Below are 25,278 nucleotides of genomic sequence, written 5' to 3'. Positions count from 1 at the left end.
AGCAATTGTTTCAAAACAAATTACTCAATCAGCAAAAGAATCCCAATGCGTGACTAATACAGAGAAAGCCATTACGTTTTCGAAATGACATGCCTAAGCACAGAAAGAATAGCGATCCCCATTTTTACTAGTATAAGAGAGAATGTAAAATATACTTTTTTCTTCTTATATTGTAGACTCATATACAATTGTAAGAAATAATTCAGAGAAGCCTCAGTATCCAGTTCCCCTAATTTTAATGCCTTTAAAAGCTGTAGTACAGTATCACATGCAGTATCTTGGCATTGATACACTCAAGATAAAGAACACATTCAGCCCAGAAAGGATCCCTCCAGCTGCACTTTTATAGACATACATGCTTCCTTCCCACTCAACCCCCTCCCTGACCTCTGCCAAATGCTAATCTGGTCTTTATATCTACAATTTATTTTTCATTTCAAAACTTTTGTATACATGGTGTCATATAATATGTGACTTTTAGGGATTGACCGTTTTCACTCAGCATAATTCCCTGGACATTTACCCACGTTTGTGTGTGTATCAATAGTCTTTCCTTTTAATTGTTGATTCGTAGTCTACCAAATATACTTTTTAAACTCTAAACATAGTTTCCTGGAAATGCTGCTTTACCTGGGAGACCCTTGTTTTTGATGAAAGTGCACAATGAAAGAATCATAACATAAAGAGAGGGCTATCTTTTGCTCCAATCTATTTTTTAGAATTGTGGTAGTTTATATGAATTACTATTGGAGGAAGTCATTAATAGGATGAAATTTCTGATTGACCTGGGAGCTGAACGCAGGCAAGCAGAAGATCCTCATTCCAGTCCTTGGAATATACTTTGTTTTGCCCTCCCTGTACTAGAATCTGCCCCAAGACACAGCCTTAGAGAACACCGTGTTGTTGAGATCATCTGGACATTATATGTGACTGAACTAGTAAAGGCCTCTGTATAAACTTTGACAATTCTGGCTGGCAGGTATGGAGATCTACTCGTCCTGTGGCTGGTCAAGACAAGACTTGTATGTAAGTTCCTTTGCTTATCAAACTTGCCACATATCAATCTGGAGTGGTCTGTCCTTTTCTTTGCTCTCTCTTTGACCTCTGTGTACCAGGGGCCAGTGTATGAGCCAACAACTACAAGCAAAAACAACATGGATATAGCTGGAAAACACAGTTAATTGAGTTTCAGGTTTCCATTAATATAAATATGTAGCCATGATCATGGGAAGCAATACAGTAGTTTTGTTCTCTTCTGCACCAGCAAAATCAGCATTCCAGAATGATGTTGACAAGCAGGCATGAAGGCTACAAGGATACCGAAGAACAAAAATTCATGTGGCCAATAAATTGTGCTACAAACTGGGGATTTCTCTCTTGAAATAAAGCTCCATAAAGATTTCAAATATTTTAAATGCTTCAGTGTAGAGAGAGTAACAAAGTCTTATTTTACATTTCTTCAAAAGCAGAATTGGGAAATATATTTGAGAAGCAGATTTTTTTCGGTGCTTTCTCTTTTTTTCAGTTTTACTCTGTGATATAATTGATAAAATATGGAAGCTTTCTAAGATTAAGAAGTCTCTCTTATCTGTCTCTTAAAGGTATTGAGGAGTTAAAACAATTAAATTAGGAAAAAATAACCTTTCAACAAATTGTGTTGTGATAGCCAGACGTACACCATCCACACACAAAAGAAATTGGATCCCAACATCACACCATATACAAAAATTAGTTCAAAATGGATCAATGACCAAAATGTAAGAAATAAAACTACAGAACACTTAGATATAATACCAAAAGAACAAGCAACAAAAGAAAAAATATATAAAAATTGATCCCCTTTAAAATTTTTTGTTTGATATATATTTTTTCAATATAGATTTTTTAATTTGTTGTTCAATTACAGTTGTCCCCACTTTTCCCCCATTACCCCCAATACACCTCCCACATTTAATCCCCCCCATTGTCTTTGTCCATGGGTCTTTCATACATGTTCCTTGACCGCCCCTCCCCTTCTTTCCCCTGTTATCCACCTCCTCTGTCCCCTCTGGTTACTGTCAATCTGTTCTCCATTAAGATTTCAAACTTCTATGCTTTCGGAGATTTCAGCAAGAAAGTTCAAGACAACTCATAGAAGGGGAAAAAAATATTTGCCAATTATCTCTGATGAGGGATTTGTATTAGAATATATGAGGAACTCTTATAACGATTCAGTGGAATATTCATTTAATGAAATACTATTCAGCCATAAAAAGAAATGTGTACCAATACTTGCTACAAAATGTGTAAACATTGAAAACATGCTAAGTGAGAGAAGTCACACACAAAAGGCCATGTATTATATAATTTGATTTCATTTATATGAAATATTCAGAACAGGTAAATCCATAGAGATGGAAAGTAGACCAGTGGTTGCCAAGGGCTGGGGAAATAGAGAATGAGGAGTGATTACTAACAGGAATAGAGTTTTCATGAAAATGTTCTGGAATTAGATAGTAGTTATAATTGCATAACTTTCTGAATATAATGAAATCCACTGAATTTTACACTTAACTCAAAGGGGTAAATTTTATGGTATGTGAATTGTAGCTCAATTAAAAATTTACAAAACATAGTGGGATTTCTGAAATTTTGAAGGTATAAGAATTTTGATCAAGTCAAAGATAGAAGGTGACTTCTAAATTCTCTTAAATTCAAATTTTATTGGGGGATGATATCTTGTATCAATGAATAACAAGTCCTGGAATCAAGAATCAGAAGAGTTGGATTCTGTCGCCTCTGCTGTTTTATTAGCTTGAGCGAATTTGAGTCCTTTAGATCTTATGAAGATTAAGATAATAAATATAAAATTATTTAAAAACAGCAAAGCCTCTGATAGATTTTGTATTAGAATATTTCTAGAATTGTATAATTTATTCCTTTTATGAGTCCACTTTATAATTTTATTCTATTTTTAAATGTGCTTTCTCCTTAGATTAATTTTAAAGGAAAAGAGCTGTGGGTGCTGGATTATTCAGGGTAGGTTTTCAATCACTAAATTACCTCCAGTTTTTTCTTTTTATCTCTTCTTTCACCTATTCCCTAATTCCAAACATTTGGCTGATTATAGTTTCCTCCAAAATGATAAGGAAGCTCAAAACACTTCATTAACCTTTAGATAAACTGGTAGGTTTCATATAAAAGAGGATTAATTTTATAGATCAAAGGTGTTTCTGGGTTATATATAAAATTTGTCCTGCCATCCTGCTAGCACATGCACAAGAAGTAATAGTTTTGGCGCTATTGTAACTTCTGATGGTAAGATAAAAACTAATTTAAAAAACTCAGTGGTGTTGGAATATCAAAAGAAATAGCCTATAGTTGCATTTTGCTTTCTATCAAGTAGCCATGAAGTGTTTCTCTATAAATATGCTCTAAAAAATTCAAATCATCCTTAAGTTCTAATATTTTAGAATGGCCTTTCCATTAGTAGCAGCTGTAGAACTGAGATATTTGATCATGAAGTCAGTAAAGGCTGAGTCTTGGACAATTTATCAGTAATTTACTGGAGAGGTAGTACATTTTTTTTCTTCTACTTCTCCCCCAAAGTAGGTTTTTACATTTCTGTTCTGTTCACATTTTAGTAAAATTCATTGCTCTTCATGAAATAGTACTTGAGGTGTTCTTTTAATAAAGAGGCCCACTTTTGTAGACTATAGTGAATATGGGCTGTAAATTATTCATGAAGATAATGTTACTGAAAATCTCTGCCATCTCTCCCCCTATTATATGCTTTCTGCCCACCTTTTTCCCCTAACAACAAAATTTTTAATATCTTTGATTTTTTAAAAAATATTATTACTATTTGGGGTCGTTTATGGTTCCATATAAATTTTTGAAATGTCTGTTCTATTTCTGTGAAATATGTCATTGGTATCTTAATAGGGATTGCATTGAATCTACAAATTGCTTTGGGTAGTATGGACATTTTGATGATATTAATTCTTCCAATCCATGAGCACGGTATATGCTTCCATTTATTTGTGTCTTCCTTAATTTCTTTTTTCAATGTTGTATAGTTTTCTGCGTACAGGTCTTTTACGTCTTTGGTTAAATTTATGCCTAGGTACTTTATTTTTCTTCTTGCTATATCGAATGGTATTTTTTTCTGATTTCTTCTTCTTCTACTGGTCAGAATGGCCATCATAAAAGATCAACAAACAACAGGTGCTGGCGAGGCTGTGGAGAAAAGGGAACCCTAGTACACTGTTGGTGGGAATGCAGACTGGTGCAGCCACTGTGGAAAGCAGTGTGGAATTTCCTCAAAAAGCTGGAAATGGAACTCCCTTTTGATCCAGTGATTCCACTGCTGGGACTATACCCTGAGAACACCAAAATGCCAATTCAAAAGAACCTATGCACCCCAATGTTCATAGCAGCACAATTTACAATAGCCAAGTGTTGGAAGCAACCTAAATGCCCATCAGTAGATGACTGGATCAAAAAGTTATGGTACATATACACAATGGAATCCTACGCAGCAGAAAGAAAAAAAGAACTACTAAACTTCGCGACAGCATGGATGGAACTGGAGAGCATTATGCTAAGCGAAATAAGCCAGGGGGCGAACGACAAATACCATATGATCTCACCTATAAGCGGAACCTAACCAATAATACAAAGATGCAAGGAAAATAAGACCAGCAACACTGAAAGGAAAAGAAATCAACAGAGACAAGAGGGAAGGAGGGAGGGGAGGCGGGGAAAAGGAAGGGAAGGGGAAAGTGAAGGAACATATAGCAAGGACTCATGGACAAAACCAAAGGGGAAGAGCTGAGGGAGGGAAGGAGGGAGGGGGCAAGGGAAAGTGGTGGGGGGGGAGGCAGAGACAAATGTATTTGAAAAAATAAATTAAAATAAAATTTAAAAAAATATTATTACTGTCTGGCTCTATCCAGAATCCAGTGGAAGAGGATTTTTTTTAAGTGGATGGCCTTAAAACAATAAGAGCCCTGACCAGGTTGTTTAGTTGGTTGAACCTTTGTCCTGTGCACAAAAAGGTTGTGATTCCATCCCAGGTCAGGGTACATACCTAGGCTGCAGGTTTGATCCCCAGTCCAGTTGTGTATGGGAGTCAGCCAATCGATGTTTCTCTCTCACATCCATATTTCTCTCTCTCTCTCCCCCTCCTCGCCATTCCGCTCTCTCTAAAATCATTAAACATATCCTAAAGTGAAGATTTTTAAAAATTATGGAAAAAAATAAGACACAAGAGTAAATCTTACTACTCTCAGGCTTTGACCAATTTAGTGTTTATATTTTGAGATTAGGATTATTATTTTTAAATGTTCCCTTAGTCCTCACTCAAGGATATGCTTACTCATTTGAGAGAGAGAGAAACATCGATGTTAGGGAGAAATATTGATTGCCTGACTCTCTTACATGACCCCACGGGAATCGAACTGGCATTCTAGGTATGCGCCCTGACTGGGAATTGAATCTGCAACCTTTTGGTGTAGAGAACCATGATCTAACCAACTGAGCTACCCAGGCTGGGGTTATTTTTAGAGTAATTGTTACTGAACAGAAACCAGTTCATATTCAGTCCAACCCCCATAGTTCCACCACTATTTACACAGATACAATTTGAAAACAATGGCTCTGACACATTACAAAACTGAATCACCACAAAAAAGATTTCACTAAACTCACTAGGCTGTTGGTGCTAAGCAGAGAAATCAAATAGTTTATTTTAATAAAAGTCTTTAAAATTGTAATATAAGCAATTTGAAAGCTCTTATTACTTATAGTACTTTGCTATTTGTATACCCATATAGCAGATATACAATAAATGCATAAATATAAATAAATAGATATACAAGAAATGCATTCATATTCTTTTGTTTGACTCATGTACTCTGCGTCTTGCTTTCCTGGCCCATGATTTCTTGCCTCCTTAGTAAGTAGGTTTGCCCCCATGCAATTGGAGATTACATCATGGATTAGGACAGGATTAATTTACATTCAGACATCTCCTAATTCTGGATTTCTCAGCTGACTTGCTACCTAGATACATATGCTTAAACTGCCTCTTCTGGGTTCCTACCAGAAAACCCCTGTGGATTATAGACATTTCATCTGAGAACTAATACAAAGTTTCAAAAACATATATTTCTTTTATACATGAGTAACTTATAAAGCCATTATTTAAAAAAAGCAACATTCTGTAGAAACTGCTATTTGCATGATTTTGCCCACTGGTCCACTCTGGGCAATAGAGTCTGGGCCTGCAAGTTTTTGAGGGATCCATTCACTTGAGCAAATTGTATGTAGAAACATGTGGAGAATTTAGGACTTTAAAAGATAATACAGACTTTTAAAATTTATTCTTTCATCCTTTATTCATTGATTTTATTCAATCATTAGTTCATCAAGTATTTATTCAGCAAGTATGCAGGGAGCTTGTACCATGTGTCGAGTACTAATCTGCTCTTTGGAGGTTCGTGGAAAAAGACATTCATGGTCCTTGTTCACATGGCACTTAGACGGTAGTGAAGGAAGATACATCATAAATAAGAAAACAAATGAATGAACAAGCCATGTTATGTAGTTATAAATGCTACAAATATAATGAAACAAAATAGTGTGATAGTGAGTCACAAAATGCACATGTGCACGAGGAGTCCCAGGACTTTTGGACAAGATTATCAGGGAAAAGCCTTTTTAAGACGGTAATATTTGAGGTGAGAACTGAGGAGCAGAAGAAGACAGAAATTTAAAGATCTGTAGATAGCAAGGTTCTGAACAGGGTTTTTGACTTGACATGATGAAGAACAGAAAGATGGCTTAAGGGGCTAGATATGCCCTCTCCATCAAAAGCCATTAGCCACGTGAGGCTATTTAAATTTAAATTAATTAAAACACAAAACTCAGTGGCTCAGCGGTGCGAGCTATGTTTCGAGTGTTCAGCAACTCACATGTGTTTTTTAGTGGCTATCGCATTTGACAATCAAGAGTATATTTCCATCACTGAAGAATGTTTTAATGGACAGTATTGCAGGAGTGAAGTAGGAGAATTGGAATAGAAAAGGTCACAGAGCATGGCTTGGAAAGATCAGAACGGTCCTTGTAGGCTGCTGTGAGGACTTTGGGTTCTACAAGTTCAATGGGAAACCATTGGAAGGTTTTAAGCAGAGAGTGACGTCTTTTGATTTACATTTTAGAACTATTCCTTAGGCTGCTGTGTAGGAAATAAATGGTAGGAGAGCAAGGTCAGTTAGAAAGTTATTGCAGTTGTCCCATCTAGGGATAAGGATGTATTTTTGGTTGGTTGTTATAAGAGGGATGGTAAAAAGTAGATGGACTCAGGATATATTTTAGAGATAGAATCAAATAGACTTGCTAATAGACTGGAAGCAAAGCAAGGTAAACAGAAAGAGGAATTGAGGGCAATGCCCTCTTTCGGGGCCTAAGTAACTAGGTAGGTTGTTATGTGTTTTTTTGTGGAGTGGGGAGAACTGAGGAGAAATAATTTGGGTGTGTGTAGGGGTTGGTGGTGGAAGAGCGGAGAGGGAGTTAGACGTTAAGAATTTAGTTTTGGGGACATTATATTTTAGGCACCCTTTGGATATACATGTCTAGAAGTCAGGTTGGTGGTGGAGAATGAGTGAACTCATACTACAAAGTGTAAAGTTTTTTGAATTTAATGGTAGAATTCTCTTAAGCATAACTATATTTGACAAAGTGCAAATTATATGCAATGGCGTTAATTTCTAGATCCTCTTTACAGAGTACTAAGGAACACACATTTTCTAGATTGGGCTAAGTAGGGAGCTTTACTAAGTCATTTGAATTTCTTTCCATTTCCACATTCTATTTTTCTTTGCATGCCATATTTTTTTTTATCTGTTTGCAATGTTGTCACCTTCTTAAATTAGGGCTCATCAGTATCTGTAGAAAATGGGTAGTTATTATTTGATTGCTCATCGTCCACTTTATATATTGGATCTTATTTCATTCAGTATGCTTCATACAATGTTAGTCACATCTTTGTTAGAATAGCTTTCTCTGTCTAAGAGCACTTTCTTATTTTTGTTCTTCTGCTTCCAGGTTCTGAATGGTGATGGGGGAGGGTGGAATCTACCTCATTTCCTTTTGGTGGGACAAATCACTTTCTGCTTGTAATTTTTGCTGAGAATGGGGAGAAAGCCAGATGATAGGACATTGCCTCTGTAATCCTATTGAGCACCTCAAGGATGTTATTGTGTAATATACTGACCTAGTATTTTTGTTTTGCTTCCATTAACAAATGCCATTCTTATGTTTTGGTACAATTTTTTAATGTCTTCATTTAATCTCTTGCAAGTTCAATTTATGGTTGATTTTTTTTTTTCCCTAAAGAACTGAGATAATTGTGAAGGTTGGGGACAAAGAAAATTGAAATATTGATCCTCTCCCACTGTATCTTTCTTTCTGATGTTGATATATGTACAGATTTTTAGTTTTTTTAATATTCTATTTTTTATGCCAATGCATATGAGCATATTGGCATTTTCCAATCAAAGCTTTTTTTTTTTTCCTTTTTTTTACTCTGAAGCGTCTCAGGTAGGCTCTAGCATATGAATCATATGTCTAAAAAGGAAACTCAAAAAAGTATGTGTGCATACTAGGGGGCTCATTTGTCTTTGGCAAAGACATTGCTGCTCCTGTTTCCTTAATTATTAAACAGATGGTGCTCACTGCTGTTGACTAGCTACCCAACTAGTTTTCCATGTGGTAGCACAGTTTTGGACATCTGATGGGAGATGCTGTATCATCACAGCTCCTCATATCTGTTTATGTCATAATATTAATACTAATACCTGCCTCTAACTAGAGGAAGCTGTTTCCCACGAAGCTAAGTTTAAGCTTAAGTCATCTTCTCTCCTAACCCCATGAATTAATTTAACCTTAAGAATCTCCTTTGGCTTTTTAAAAAATATTGTTTCATATCTACATACAAAATACAGTGACATATTGAACAAGTTATCTAAATACTCCAGGCTATAAACGCTCTTAAATCTGGAATGTCAAGACAATTAAAACAAAATTGATTATTGATATTGTTATTATTGAGGGCAAATGACATCTAAGGTAGTCATATTAAAAATGAACAAGAGTGAACTCTCATGTTCTTGTTCTACGTGTAAAAGGAAACTAGCCCCAATATTGATGGATTTAAAAAGTCTATTGAACAGATTACTGAATTATTTTCATAATCTGCTAAAAAAAAGTTAGCTTTAACATTTTCCTTTGGTTTCTCAATACTACATTACTACGGTACATGAGCAATGCACTCTATAAACATTAATAAGTAGAGTCCAAGTTTTTTCTCATAATCTTTCTTTATGGTAGATATAGTATTTCACAACCCTACACAGTCTTCTGAGACCATTCTTTCCTTGTATTAACCTACCTGTCCTCACCAACTCCCCTTGAGATTTCTTTGTAGTACTGACTATTTGGGCTTCCTAACTTTGTAAACCTTCTCGAGGCTAGGGTCACTAAATCTCAGTGTAATTTACCATCCACCACCACCAACTGTTGACTAATACTCTCTCATACGCTGGATTTTTTTTTTAAAGTAACAATAAAAAAAAAAAAAAGAATGCCCCTCCCCCGTTCTCTTTTATAATGCTAATATGGTGTAACTTGCTGAGATTTTCCACTATTTGAACCAGCAGGAAAGACTTGGGATCTCTGCTGAAAAACAAGACCTTGAAGCTGTAACTGTCTTGAGAACCTAGGAGCATCTTTGAATGACTCAGACAGATGTGGCTGTCATCTTTAATGACAGTAGGAAGTATGTCGTTCCCATCGCCTGCCAATTAGCCACGCACAGCCTTCTTTTCCAACGTCCTAGAAAGCTCAGTCTGGGGGCCAGCCGCAGAACCGCGCACCCCAAAGCTGCGGCGGGCTGGGCGGTGAACCCCCTGCAGCAATCCTTTCTCCAGGGTGCTGGAGGTGCGAGCCCCACTCCGGGAAGAGGAGAGAGGGAGCTGAGAGCAGCGCCTCCTCCGGGGAAGGGGGCGGGAGCTAGGCTGGGAAAGCGTTCCTAGGGAGTTGCCTTAAAGAAAGAAAGCGGAATTGCCGATCACTCCAGTTGCCTGTTTGTTGTTTTTTTTTCTTCAAATACTGTTTTAACCGGTGATCTCCACTCGCTTCCCTCTGCAAAGCTGCCAATTACCAACCTCGCAATGAAAAGAAAAGAGGTGGGGGGGAGGAAGAGAGTAAATCTCATTCTCCCTTCTCACCTTCCCTTTCCTCTCACCCTCCCTTCCTCTCCAGCTCGCTCGCTCTCCCTCCCTCCCTTCTCTGGCGGCAGCCTCTCGTCTCTCGGATTGTGTGTCTCTCCGACGGGACTTAGCAACTTGGTTATTTCTCAGCCCCCTTCCCATATTTACCACCCTTTGCCATGAACTGGACCGACAGACGCAGGGGAGGCTTTGCTTTCTGCCCCTGGGAATGGCAGTTTGCTTCCTGGGGCCGTGCGGTGGAGGATCGGCCGAGGAGAAAGAAAGAGTGATAGAGAAAGAGCTGCAGGAAGGAAGAGAAAGGGGACCTACTTCTGCCGCGGGCCGGGCACGCAGCAGCGCCGCGCTGAGCTGCGCCCGAGATGGCCCCGAGCCTGCCCTTCGCCCCTGGCTCCTCCAGCGTGTGCGGCTCCACTGTGCCCGACGCTTTGGGCAACCTTTAAAATCCTGAAGTAGGAAGAGACCCCAGAGGGTATCAGTCGGGGTGGGGGTGGAGCAGGGAATTTTTAAAAGCGTTTCAAAGTGGGAAAAGGAGGACGTGTGTTTCTGCCTGGCTAGTTTTTAACTTGAAGGCGTCTTGTTGGAGCATCTAGTATTCTCCAGGAGTTATTCGAAAGCTGAAACTTTCAGTGGTTCGTTAGCCTGGGCAGAGAAGAAGGTATTCCGAGGGTGCTACTGGGAAAACCGAGGGTGTGTGTGTGTTGTGGTCGGGGCGTGGGAGGGGGAACTTGGGGAGTCCGTGAAGAGGGCACACACCATGGCAGTGCCCGGCGAGGTCGCCCGAATCAATGACAAACCCGGCCAAGGTGGGGCGAGTCCAACGCCCACCGCGGGCCCGGACTGCCGGGGTGGCGCTGGCCCCTCATCGCTGCGGGACTCCAACTGCCGAGGCTGCTGGGGAGACCTGGTGCTGCAACCGCTCCGGCGCTCCCGGAAACTTTCCTCGGCGCTGTGCGCGGGCTCCCTGTCCTTTCTGCTGGCGCTGCTGGTCAGGCTGGTCCGCGGAGAGATCGGCTGCGACCTGGAACAGAGTAAGGAGGCGGCGGCGGAGGAGGAGGAGGAAGCGCCCCCGGGAGCAGAAGGGGGCGTCTTCCCCGGGCCTCGGGGAGGTGCTCCCGGGGGCGGCGCGCCGCTCAGCCCCTGGCTGCAGCCCACGGCGCTGCTCTTCAGTCTCCTGTGTGCCTTCTTCTGGATGGGCTTGTACCTCCTGCGTGCAGGGGTGAGCCTGCCTCTGGCCGTCGCGCTGCTGGCCGCCTGCTGCGGCGGGGAAGCGCTAGTCCAGATAGGGCTGGGCGTCGGGGAAGATCACTTACTCTCTCTCCCGGCCGCAGGGGTGGTGCTCAGCTGCTTGGCCGCCGCGACATGGCTGGTGCTGAGGCTGAGGCTGGGCGTCCTCATGATCGCCTTGACTAGCTCGGTCAGGACCGTGTCCCTCATTTCCTTAGAGAGATTCAACATTGCCTGGAGACCTTACCTGGCGTACTTGGCCGGCGTGCTGGGGATTCTCCTGGCCAGGTACGTGGAGCAAATCTTGCCGCAGTCCGCGGAGGCGGCCACGAGGGAGCATTTTGGGTCCCAGCTAACTGCTGGGACCAGGGAAGATATCCCGGTGTTAAAAAGGAGGAGGCGGTCCAGCTCCGTGGTGTCCGCCGAGATGTCGGGCTGCAGCAGCAAGTCCCATCGGAGGACCTCCCTGCCTTGCATACCGAGGGAACAGGTAAGCACTGGCGGGTCCCTTCTCTCGCCTCTTGGGAAAACTCGAAACATTTGGGAACGCTCGAAGTAAAGGGAATCCGAGCGCTGGGAACTAAAGGAAAGATAGCCTAGAAAAGTGGTTTAACTTCAGACAGCAGAAAAGTATAAAGTTTTTCTCCGTCTCTCAGGCAGTATTTTATAACCCGAACAAGAGGAACACTTTTAAGAAATAAAACTAGGTGGCATTTGCATGCAGGGTCTTCCACAGCTGCGCCAGCTTTTTAGCTCTGCTACACCTGGTGTATGGCTTCCCTACACTTTTAAGTACACTCATACTTTTCTGCTTTAGCAGGAATTTTCTAATTAAGTTTAGTATTTGAGCTATGGGTGATTTTCTTTAACACGTGGATTTTACTAGATTTCTTTCTATTTCTTTTTATTGAATTTTAATTTCTAAAGTGACAGATAAACATTTATGGAAATCAGAAAAAAAGATTCTAAAGTAAATCAGGGAGTGTTTGAAGGTGATGTATTGATACACACACTTTCCGGTTTTGCAGCAAGTTTTACTTGAAGAGACTGCATCTGGTGGTACCCAGTTTGTTTTTAAATGTAGTCTGAGGACATATGTTATTACATGGTAATGTGTTTTGTATCATAATTATAAACTTAAATTTGGGTGAACTTCAGAATTTATTAAAATCGTGAACTGTGCTGTTAGAGTCAACTAAAAAAAATTTTCTCCTTAGTACTTACATACGTAGATATTTAGGAATTCACATAGACTTATACAGGTTATATAGGAAGCACTAATTCAGGATGACATTTCTAAGATTAATAGTGATATACATTTTTCAGAAAAAAGAGGGGGAGGAATATAGAATTGCGAATGGAGTTGTCGTAGATAAAGTTTAGTGATTTTGGGAAATGAATCTCACTATCATTAAGCTTTTTAAAACCATGGACTATAGTTGCTATAATGGGCATAAAAGAACAAATCCAATTTTAAATTTATATTGTATCTGAAAAGGTGCACTTGAGTGTTTACCTCTCTATTCCAAGCAGATTTGACACTTGGGGTGCGAGTCAGGGAAGCTGGTTATGGACAACAAGTGGACATTTACACTTTTCCCACTTAAATTTGTGCCTGTTTATGGCACCATTAGGACAACTTTAGAGAGCGAGAGGCTATCCTGAGATATAGGAAGCTTTTTCTTTTTCGGTTACTCTGTGGATAATCATTTAGGTATTTCTAAGAAATAGCAGTCACCATATGGTGTGGGTGGCTAGTTTGTTTCTGAAATGGGGTTGATTACACAGACTGGGATTGTTTGACATTATTTAGCAGAATGGATGCCAGCATCATAGCCTCTGTGTTTATTTTAAAACAAATGTACTTATTTAGCTGTTCGTTAGGATACAGCAAATATTTTGTGGGTTTAAGCATGAAAGTGATGTTTTCAAAGTGAAGCTTTAAGAGTCAAGTTAAAAACAGGGCACTGACTGATACTTAGTTTTGGTAGAAATTTTGAAATCACCAGAATAAAGTAAGCTACATTTAAGATAATTTAATTTAAAGCAATCAGGGGAAAACACATTTTTCCCTGTTACAGGAGAGAATGTCTTTGAAATGAAACTACTACTCGCTTACATATGTTTAGAACACACTTTTCTTTATCTTATAGGGAAATGCGATATGATCATTGCAAAATTGAATCATAAGGCAAATCTGTGATTTAATTATAAATATCGTAACTTGCTCCCAAATTAATATCATTTGGCCTCTAAAATTAAATTTATGAAATTCCACATTTACTTTTAGAAGATAAGGAGTTAAGGGTAGATTTAAGATAAGAAGGTGTTCAGGTGAATTACCATCAGTGTTAATTAACCCACAGATTTTAATGGGTTATCTCTGGTTTAAATGGATAAATAGAAAATTTGAACAATCTGAAAACTTACAAGAAAACAACGGAGCATTGCATTTTTAAAGTGCTTTGCTGATTAATGTTGTTGAAAATGCATATTTGTAATCTGTTTTTGTCATTTTCTTTGGATGCTATGTTTTTAAATTTGTGTTTGTGAAGAATATTCCAAAGTGAGAGATTTTTATCTCCATGGTTTGAAAGAAAAACAAGGTTACACTTAGCAGAAATTTAGATCCCTGATGTTTTAATGAGGGCATGGGTGAGTGTGTTACATATTACCGATGACTAGTTTTTATATATGACGCATTAAAGTTGTGGCTGAGCATAATTGTTTAGGGAGGTGGCAGCCACCATGGAACAATATTTTATGAGATAGGGCGATATCTCATTCGTTAGCATAACTGAAGTGTTCAGGAGCAATATAGTAAATGGCTTATCTGTTTTCTCATAAGGAAACAGTCTTCTGGTTAAGGGTGCAAAGTGTACCACTGTCATCTGCATGCTTTACCAGGAATCAAAATAGTTGTCAAGCACCTATGTAACACTCTGAATGCTACCTGATTAGGAGTTCTTTTCTGAAAGAATGTCTACTCCCAACTCAAGACAATACTCACGCAACAAGTGAATTGTAGATAGAGGTGTCAAGACAAAGCACAGACAGTCTGGCAGAGGCCTCTTGAAAACTTACTTGGACTTTGCTCCTTGCGAGGTTTAAAGGTGAGAGAATTCCAGCCTTTTCTTTTCCACATGAATGATAGTGGCCACTTGCTTATGAACTATGTCTCTTCAGTGACTCAATTCTAGAAGGTCAAGAGAGTAGATGATAACATTGTCATAAGACAAACCAACTGAGAGATATGTCCTTCCTCCCTCCCTCCTGTCCTTTTTTTCTTTCCTGAATCATAATCATATAAGATTGAATATTACACATGGAATTGAGTTTTATAGCATTGATGATGAAGATGAGTTCCAGCAAAGAAAGGAGACATACGTCTAGTCTTCAGTCATTGAATTAATCCAACACTGGGTGGGTCTGAATGCGAGTGAAGGTATCTTTACTCTCAGTAAAGAAGAGACAAAGTTTTAACATTCATGTGGCTTTTAGTTCAGCCCTGTCAGCCCAGAATCCTTAAAACTTAGGGTGGTTTTGTGGATCAGTGTGTTCAGTTGTACTTTTTTGTTTGGCAGTGTGGAGAGGGCAGGTGTTTCCCTTAAGGTGTATGTATCTTTTCTAAGTAGATGTTCACATCCAAGACTAGGCATGTCTCTCTCAAGTTACCACTGTACCCTCCAAACACTGGAATATAGAGGTATCTAGAATTTCTTGTGTTATTAGATATTATAAGATTAATAATACATGTGATATTTTTCTATATAACATTTCAATTATGCAGTTTTCCTGGGAATTGTATTTAAAGGGGTGTCTCCATTTTTGTTTTTTAAAAAATATTTTATTTATTTGTTTTTAGAGAGAGGTGAAGAGAGGGAGAGAGGGAGAGAAACAGGGCTTGGTGGCCTCTTGCATGCTCCCAACCATGGACCTGGCCTGCAACCCGGGCATGTGCCCTGACAGGGAATTGAACTGGAGACCTTTTGGTGCTCAGGCTGGCACTCAATCCAATAAGCCACACCAACCAGGGCCTATTCTCTTTATTCACCAAAGAACAAAATCGGCTAGTCATTCCTCTCTAATTACTGTGACTACCTTACACATTCATTTTTGAAAGATTCTAAGCCAATGCCATTTTATTCAGTTACATAGTAAAAATAATTTAATATTTTTGCCTATGGTTTCACATAAAATAAACACAGGGCATATGCCTCTCTTCATTAATGCATTTGTACCACTTAATTACATATTTTGTTGGGATGGGTACAATATCAGTCAGAAATGTGCACCTATATATATTTATATTATGTAATTAAAAAATCAAAATCATTTTCCATGAGTATTTCCCTAAACCTCTCAATTAAACATCTTTGGCAAAAATGACTTTTGTAGGAATGTGATGAAGTCTGGTGGTTGATTATCAAAGGTAGAATCAAGTTTTTCATCACCGACATAAGAAAGATATTTTCAAGCAAACAGAAACAGTAAAACAAAAATAGAAGTAGGTATGGTTTTTGATGGTAGACTTATGGTAGGCCTTGTTATGTGTTGGTAAAAAGTGTAACTTGTGTTCATAGTACAGTTATGAGATACCGAAGTATACTTTTGAAAAGGTAAAATATATTGTCCTTAAAATTCCTAAATGCATTTTAGCATAACATATATCTCAAATTGAATAAATTTCAGAAGCAATTATGGTTTTTAATTAAATTCTAGGTCTGTCACATTTCAGTAGTATAACTCAGCTGATACAAAGAACAATATTGATTATTTATGACCTGTTGACAGAATTAAAATTAATTAATGTCAGCTTCTGTAAATATTAAAAAGGAAAAACAAGATTTTCTTATCCCTGGGGAAAGGTGAAGGGAAAGAATTTTTTTGTGTGTGTATGAGGACAAAATTGTGATTTTACTTTGTGAATACATATATTTAAAGCATACTGAAAAACTGTTTTAACTGACAGAAATAGTTAGTGAATCTATATAAATTTACAGAGGTTAGGAGCAGTCAAACAGTAATTTTACTCTTTCTGTATTGAGTCTAAAGTGTAAAAAGTTAAAACTGTAGAACTGAAAGAAATGCTGTGTATGCTGGGCTGTCATGTTAATTAAATAAACAACCAGAACAGTGACTCTGTGTATGAAATACATTTTGAAAAGCCTGGGGGAGGGGATGCAGGCTGGCCAGGGTGAGTGACACTGGCATGAAAAAACATTCATTATATCTGTAGTGACGTTTGTATGAATTTGCTGTATTCTATTAGGAATACAGCCCTGAGAGTGATCTCTTTAGGACTCTAGTTGAGTGAGGGCTGTACCACTTTTAATTTCACTTCCATGTTAAGTAAGTTCTTAGTTATTATATTGGAGTGAGATGTTTATGAACCTCAAAATTAGAAATAGGCATATATATTATATTTTAAGATTTCTATTTAACATGGTGTGTGCCAGTAACAGCCCAGTAGAGTCTATGTAGACTTCACTGAAAACCGGTGTTCTTTAATCTATCAAAAAATGAGTTTCTCTTGGGTTTATGGTAGAAGTCTTTATTGTAGGGAGACATAATCTCATGGATGAAAGTAATCAATGCAACTACTGTATCAGGTGGTATCTGAAGAGGTTTTGTCACACTGAGGTGGTGCTTTTGCAGAGGGCCACTGTTTTTAACTTTGTGAAAGTAGGCATAAACCTGCATATTTATAGTGAGTTGTTTATTTCGTTGGCACATTTATGGTGAGTTGTCTCCTGTTCCATGAAGTCTTCCTCCTTCCTCTTATCTTCTGTGCATAATAGTTACAATTGTATCTTCTCAAAAAACCCCTCAAATATGTGAGATTAAAAACTTAATTTATATTTTTTCTACATTTATGTTTTCAGTAAAGCTTTATCAGATAATTCATAATGAACCTTAGAAAGTTCAGACATCTTCATATCCTTATACCTAAAGATATGCTCTCTTAATATTCTAATGAACATTATTTTCTTTACATAGAAATGTACATGCTTTTAGTAATCACCTATATGTACTTGTACTATTAACAGTATTTTTTTTAAAGGAGGTCCCCTCGCCCCCTCCAGTCTACCTTAGGGGATTTTCTTAACTTTGAACTGAGAATGTATGTTCTGCACAGTTGTAAACATAAAATACACAGGTTTGATCTTTGGAGGAAAAAAAGTCTTAAAGATGTGCTTAAGTTGTAGTTCAAAGAAAGATCTGTTGGATAATAATCCTCATAAATATTAGCTGGCCATATGTGTTCACCATACAGGTATACTGTTGTTTTAAAAGAAGATGCTATGCTTAGCTGATGTAATTCATACAGTTTTTGGTCAGTGAAATATCTTATCAGCACTTTTAATCTTTGCATTAGGCCTTGTGCTCAAAATCATATGAATTATACACAGACAGATACAGTGTGGCACCTGTCTTTCCAGAGCTCAGAGCCTAGTTATGGAAATGAGATGTCAACATAAAAAAAAATTCCAGTAAAATATCTAAATTACCTCTTAGATAAATGTTGAGGTAATGCATGTAATAGCTTAGAGCAGGTTTTAAATCTAGATCCAATACCATTAATCTCTTCTGAAATTTTGTGCAAAGTTTCATCTGTTCATTTTTCTGGAGATAAAATCTATAATGTTACAGATTTTTCAGAAGGTCCTCAACCCATAATGCTTAAACATAAATGTTTTAGATTTTGAGCAGCTTTACATATTGAAGAAAGGGAAAATCTTTTCTTTAAAATGGAAATTAATTTAGGATATAGTTATAGTAGTTCAAAATAAAGGTAAAAATATTATAGGATTTAAGACATGTTATACTTCAATATAGTACAATGATTGTTCATTTTCATATCTTGAGATAGTTTATGGCTGTAGGTAACTTGTTGCAATGAAATCTGAAACTGCTTAATTCTGTGCAGGCTGTAGTAGAGAGACTAGAATGGGCCTGATTTTTAGAGAGCAGGAAGCTGAGGGAGTCAGCTAAATGTATGTAGACAGCATGAGGGAAATGTTGGCTTTTATCCAGTTCTCTCCTGGACTTGAATATGTGGGCAAATTGAGTAGAAAAGGAGTCAGGCTGGCCATTGTAAGCCTAGGTATCATTTGCGATTTTACACATGGAGCCAGCTCTGCATTCCCATTCAGAATTGGAAGATTGAGTAAAACCCATTGGATGTAGAGATAACACAAAACTCTCGAGCTCTTACAATGAACTTTCTGGTCATCGGATGTACCAGGCAGCCTCTGGGATGTATTATTTAGGACTTGCATCCCATGAATGAATATCAATTGCATTGCAAAGCCTAACTTTGTGGAGTCTTTATCTCATCAAAAAAGAGTATGCAAAGGTAGCTTAAATATTGAATATTGTTCACATTTTTGCTTCTCAATAAATGGATTTAAAAATGTTCAGGATTTCAAAATTCAAGCCAAAATTAATCTGCAAATCAGTAAAACATTTCTTTGTTAGCACAAACAGCTGGTTGTCTTTGTTCACCTAAATTATTTTGCATAGTATCCATTAAAATAAATGTAAATAGGACATAATATTAGAGGAGGTTATAAAGAACATTGCATTTAGAAGGCAGAAGACTATTTGGGAAATGTCACAAACTAAAACACCTTCTGCCTGTTGGATTTAATTAGAGCTTTTATTTATTATTGAGGAATTTAATGATTATTAAGGTTTTAAGTATAGGCAGTCCTGCTAAGATAGTAATAAAATTACTTGTGTAGTTATGTTCTTTCATCCTAAGAATGGGAGTAGTCATAAGGACCACTTTATGTCTGTTAACGTGTGTGTTTGTATGTGTATGCGTGTGTATGCGCAAGTGTGCATACCTTTGTATGTGAGGGTTTTTCCTCTGCCAGGCAATTGCGTTGGTTGTATCAACTGAGTGGAGAAACAGTGTCACCCAGTGGCTTCAAAGAAAACAGTACTGTGAATGTTACAGGTAAGTGCTATCCAATAGGAATATAGCACGAACCCTAAACGGTATTTAATTATATATTTTCTAATAGCCACATAAAAAAGTAAAAAGAAACAGATGAAATCCGTGATACTAATGTTTAATTTAATTTATTATATCATGTCAACATAAAAACTAATATAAAAAATCAAGATATTTTGCATTCTGTGTTTTGCACAAAGTCTAAATGTCAATATCCAGTGTGTTTCACACTTATGGCATACCTCAGTGTGGTGTAGCCACATTTATAGTACTCAACGGATACATAGGACTAATGGCTACCTTGCTGGACAGTACAGCTATACCTTTTTAAAGAGACAAAATACTTGAAAACTAGTCACCTCTTCAGTTACAGTGGAAAATCTATGTAGATCTAATGATAGCACTTATATGGTTGTTCAAATTTTTATGTAATGCCGATAGCTCATTTTTGTACCACTAACCTGTTTTCCCCCTTTCTTCAGTTCATATTATTGCACATATTTTAAAATATGATTATTGTAATTGGAGGGGGGATTTTAACAGAGTCTTTAATAAGGACTCTTTAATAAGGAACCTTTATGATAACCTGATTTATAACACAGTCTGATGTTTTCCAGTTAATTTTGAATTTGCCTTCCAGTTTGGTTCGTAACAGGGATTGCTTATGTATACAGTGTGAACACATGGTTCTTCATGCTCATGGTAGTTAGTCTGTAATTGGGTTATCTGATGTCTCTCTAGAAATGAAAGTGCTTATGTGTATAGTGTAGGTCGTTATCTTTGTAACTTAGGAAACTAAAGTGACAGACCTTTTAGTACTTAAATGGATGAAAGTTACAACAGTGTCTGTAAAGGGCAGACGACTTTTCACTATTGCTTATGTAAACATCACTCTCGTGGGTATGTAAAATGAAAATGGTTCCATTTTGTGTGTAGAGAGGATTGGAGATTTTGACAGAACTTATAAACTAGGAACTGAGATTAGGTGGCTTTTGGAGCTCTGTGTGATTTCAGGGTGAACTCTGAAAAGTATGCAAATGAAAAAGACAACAATTTATTGCTTTTTGTTTTAATAGTTTATTTTTCATCATATTTTTTTCCATTTCCATTTATCCACCTTATACCTTCTTCCACCTCCACCCACCCCCGCCCCCCTGCAATCTCAACCTTTCTTTCCTCTCCCTGAAGTTCGAATTCATTAACTCTAGGCCAAGTTTCAATGTTATATTGAGAATTAATAAGGAAATTACTTTTTATATATGATATGTTCCTTTATATGCATAGTTATATAGAGTGATTTTAAAGTATGCATTTATTTTGTATATAATGGTTTATATCTGCATGATGCTTATAGTGACTTTGAGAAATTTCCCTTTTTAAAGCAAGGCATATTTATCTTTGCATTTCAGAATAAAAATAGTGAAATACTCAGATTTTCACCTATCACTTAGGAAATAATCTAAAAAAACAAAAGTCAATAGAATCATGGTACACAAAAAAGCACATTTGGCTAAAGCGAAGTTGTTGGCATAAGAGAGACTTCTTGAGGAAGCTAGTTGAAGGATAAAATGCCATATTAATCATAACTGTTACTTGAAAGAGTTTGTATTTGAATGTGACTACTCATTTGCCCTGACTAATTTTGAAATTGCTCTAAGTTAATGTAGTGGTTGATCTTATACCTTTTAAAAATGTTTTTGGTTTTTCAATAATTTGTGTGTGTGTGTATGTGTACACACACATTTTCTTGTATTTTTTAACCTAATAGAGGCTCCTCGGTTAGAGTGCATCTAAAAATTTAAGGAATGCCTTTTTATCCCCACACCCCACAGAACCTCCTTGGAATATTGAAGTAATTTTATGCAAGAAGGTTGTGGTTTTGATTTAATAGGATTTTAATAAAAATTTTCCATCTTCTGAAGTAAGTTTAAATAACTGAATATTTATGCTGTGTCTGTGGCAAGTGTTTCTTCCTCTCCAGGTATAATCCACTCAAATAAATCTAATGGAAATTTGAAGTCAGAAATACTATTTTGGGAGGATGTTTTACTTTACGGCAACCTGTGTGAAGTCAGCCTCTTTCGGACGTTTGTAAACTGGTGTGAACAAAACTAAAGGAAACGGTTCTTATTTTGAAACTAAGTATTTTAGAGAATCAAATTAACAGGTCTGCTTAGGAAATGCTCCTCAGGAGGCAGTGTTTGCCCTTGTGATGTGAAACATCCCGTTGTTTTGGGACCTTAATACTTAGAGGTCCTACCTCAGCATCAGTCTCTTAGAAAGTTTGGAAAGGAGAGAACCTGCTGGGTTGCCCAAGCCACCTTGAAAATTTGCTTTCTAGGCTCAGGAACTAAAGAAGTGAGATTCAGATCATACAGTTTTCATTACAAAAGGAATCAAATATTTTAGCCTCCTTGTCTCAACCATCAATATTTCCTTTAGAAAATCCTGGCCCAATGCCTTGCTCATTGTAGGTGCTGGTTGGCAGGGTAAATGAGTGGGGAAGAAATAAGTGACTTTTAATCTGAAATAGTTATCTACCTTATCTTCTGAGACTGAGCTAGTGATTAAGCCAATTGAAGTAAACTTCCGTAGAGAGAAGTAAAAGAAATGATCTATGAACTGGTCTATGAACTTACATTTTAATATATTTTAATATTTTAATATATTTTTATTGCTTTTAAAAATATTATCTTGCAGGTGTCAGATAAAAGGCTGAATTTGCCTGTGTCCTTACTGGTAGGAAATCCCACATTCAGCATGAGTCCTGGATACTTATTTTTAGTTCACTCCCATCTGTAAATAACTAACCAAAGTTACCACCAAGATTACTGTGGTGAAAACTTTAGACAGATCTCTGAAATTAAGGTATATTTTTTCAGAAAAATAGAAATTCAACTCTTTTTTAGTTTAACAGTTTGAGAAAGAATAAACTTTGACTTCATTTGTCCCCATCACCTTCTAAAAAGTGTTGGCAAGTGCTCTTCAGTGAGGGTTCTTAGTGAATAGCTGTGTTTCCTGCAAAGGCTGATGTCAAGTGAATACTACCTGTATTTTATCTTATGATTATGCTCAGTTACCAAATATATTTTGAGCCAGTTGCTGCCAGAGATGACTTTGTGAAATTAACTTTTTAAAAATGTCACCTAACTGTAGTATACTGCAATTGTACTGAATAATCTAGAGGTTTGGCAGCATAATTCAGTCTTGATGAACTGAAAAATCTAAATCAATAGTGTATAAGATTTTATTAAAATGACAAGTTTTAGTTTATCCCATTAGCTTTTTTGGTCCATCTAGTTTTTAATAGAAATTGACTTGTTGAAATAGAAAGTTTTAAGTCAAATAAGAATATTTGGTTGCTGTGATTTTATTACTTAATAGAGATATTGCCCTGTCCTCTCACTGAAATCGGAGGCATCGCTTGTGAGTATGTTGGGCAAGTTGTCGTGCCTTTAGATTAACTAGGAGTACGGTGTTTGGATAAAAAGTAATTTTCATCTTTCATAGAGGTGTTTTTATTTTTGTCTTTGGAAGTCAAATGGTTTAATTAGATATTTTAGAAAGGCTGCCATTACTGAAAACTTCCAGAGTTTGACATTTTTTGAGTATATTATTTAAAAAAATCTGAATATTGTTTCTATTTGAAAAAATGTATTGTAAATTAAGAATTTCGTTATAAATTAATCTATATTTTGACATGATAATGTATTTGACATTTTAATAAAAAATCTGGAAGCAAAACCCTTTGAAACTGTATTTTCCTTTTGGGACAGGAAACTAACAGTATATCTGTACCATTTTGAATAGTGCCTGTTTTTACTTTTAATGATTTGTTTTTGCTATCTAAATGGGGCCTACATTACAGCACATTACAGCAGTAGTCTCATTTGTTTGCTTCTCTTTATTCCTTTTTACTTGAGAAATAATTGGATTCAATCTTCTCAACCCCTCTAGAGAATGACAACTAAATCTTTTAAAGGTTTTTCAGTGGAACTTCTGCAAGCAATTAACTAGTCCTAAATGAAAAGCGTGAGAATTCGGTTGGGAATGTTGGGTTAGAGATATAACTGAATACTGGCTAAGTAAGTTATCCAAATAATAAAGTGGCATTCAGAAATGGTTACAGCCCACAATAAATTTGTGGAAGAAATTAGTGCTGGTATTTTACTTGTGCAGAAAGGAAACTAGATCAGAATGAAAACAGTAATTCCTCAGTTTTTTAAAAAAATATTTATTGTGTGGCCTTATGGTGCACTTAAAGTCTAGAACTCCTTATGGTTTAGAAGGAGAAGAGACTGAGGGAGCCACTCCTAGACACTGGCAGGTGGGCTAGCCATGCTCGGCTCAGGGTTTGTTCTTAGAGTAAAAACACGTTATTTCTCAGAGGTCATAATGCTGTTCATGAACATTCCTGACATTCCTTACTTTCCAAGACATTAATTCTTATTCTTTAGTTCTTTAGTCCATTTATCACATTGACTTAGAAATGTACCTTTATGGCACTCTTTTGTAAACTTTTACCACTTCTGTGACCAGGTTGACTAACAATGTCAGCAAGTAAATGTATCTTATTTAAGATCTAGGACTTAGTTAAGATCTAAGATCTAGGATCACAATGCCTATTTGTTTCCTTCTGGGTATTTCAATATGCCTAGATTCTTATGTTCTTTTTTCCTGGTTCTAAATAGTTTTATATAATTTGATGTTCATCAAACTATTGTTTATGAATTCTAACAATAAATGCCTCTGATTAGTAGATTAATAGACTTCCTTCAAATGCTTTCAGAATTTGTGAGGAGATGGCCTGATGTCACCTACTTATAATGACACATCATCTGGCACTTTCTAAATTGAACTGCATGATATCGCTCTCAAATGTTAGTAGGAATAAAAATCACCCAGAAAGCCTATTAAAATGGAAATTCCTAGGTCCTGTGGTCAGATATTCTGATTTAGTTATGCATAGAGTAGGACCCAGAAATCTAGGATTTTAAGGGGTGCTCCAGGTGCATTCGTGGAGAAGCACGGGCTACAGACTTGTGTCTACTAAAACTGGACTGCAATCTAATCGAACAAATAGATAAAAAGTAGTTGGCTCAGTATCAAAGGAAAATTATTTGTTTATATACTCATGTGCATACATTCATACAGAGAGAGATTATAGTTTATGAACCTGTAACATTCATAAAATTTTTACTTTGATTTCCCCATTGAGGCTACCTCAGAGGATTTCCCTGACCACTCTGGATATCAATTTTTCTGTAAAATAGGAATAACAGTTTGTCTCATTTTCTCATATGGCTGTTATAAAGCTTAAATAAAAACAAATTGCTATACAAATATTAAGTAGAGTATAAGGCACTGGACTGAGACAGGCCAAAGCTTTGTAATATATATGACTTTCTTCAATTTTCTGAACTTTAATTATCTTACCTGTAACACAGGAATAATATAGCTCACTTCTGAAACGTGTGAAGAGTAAATTAATGGAAATAATGAACATCAATTTCTGTCAAACATCAAGAATAGTATTTATTGGTACCTATTAATATTAGGGCCGTATCATTGAAGGTTGAAAGCTAAATATCAGAAAGTATCATGTAAAACAGTGCAAAAAATTTTTCTATTTGATAAAAATACATACTTGAATGTCTTACAAAAGATGCATGTCTTATGCAAGTTAATTACAATATTGGAGAGTTGCTGATGTTACAATCAAAGCCACTGACCAATTAGCCTAGAAAGCCAGACACGTTAACAGTGGAAAGAGAAAAATCTGACAAATGTTGTCAGGTCCTTTAAAAGATGATATGA

The 25,278-nt window shown here is 37.0% G+C and overlaps 1 protein-coding gene across 1 annotated transcript in view; it reads left to right on the top strand.

The window, feature by feature from the left end:
* The first annotated feature begins 11,028 nt into the window (after window positions 1-11,028).
* The window catches only part of PDE3A (phosphodiesterase 3A), a 278,997-nt gene continuing 264,747 nt past the window's right edge, over window positions 11,029-25,278 (top strand). Inside the window, exon 1 of the mRNA XM_054591375.1 lies at window positions 11,029-11,988. Coding sequence (XP_054447350.1) covers window positions 11,029-11,988 — 960 coding nt within the window. The remainder of the gene's footprint in view (window positions 11,989-25,278) is intronic.

The sequence above is a fragment of the Pteronotus mesoamericanus genome, unplaced genomic scaffold, assembly GCF_021234165.1.
Source record: "Pteronotus mesoamericanus isolate MK-2021 breed Mesoamerican mustached bat unplaced genomic scaffold, CSHL_Meso_final scaffold_21, whole genome shotgun sequence".
NCBI classification, from domain to species: domain Eukaryota; kingdom Metazoa; phylum Chordata; class Mammalia; order Chiroptera; family Mormoopidae; genus Pteronotus; species Pteronotus mesoamericanus.
This window is presented reverse-complemented; position numbering and strand designations above follow the sequence as displayed.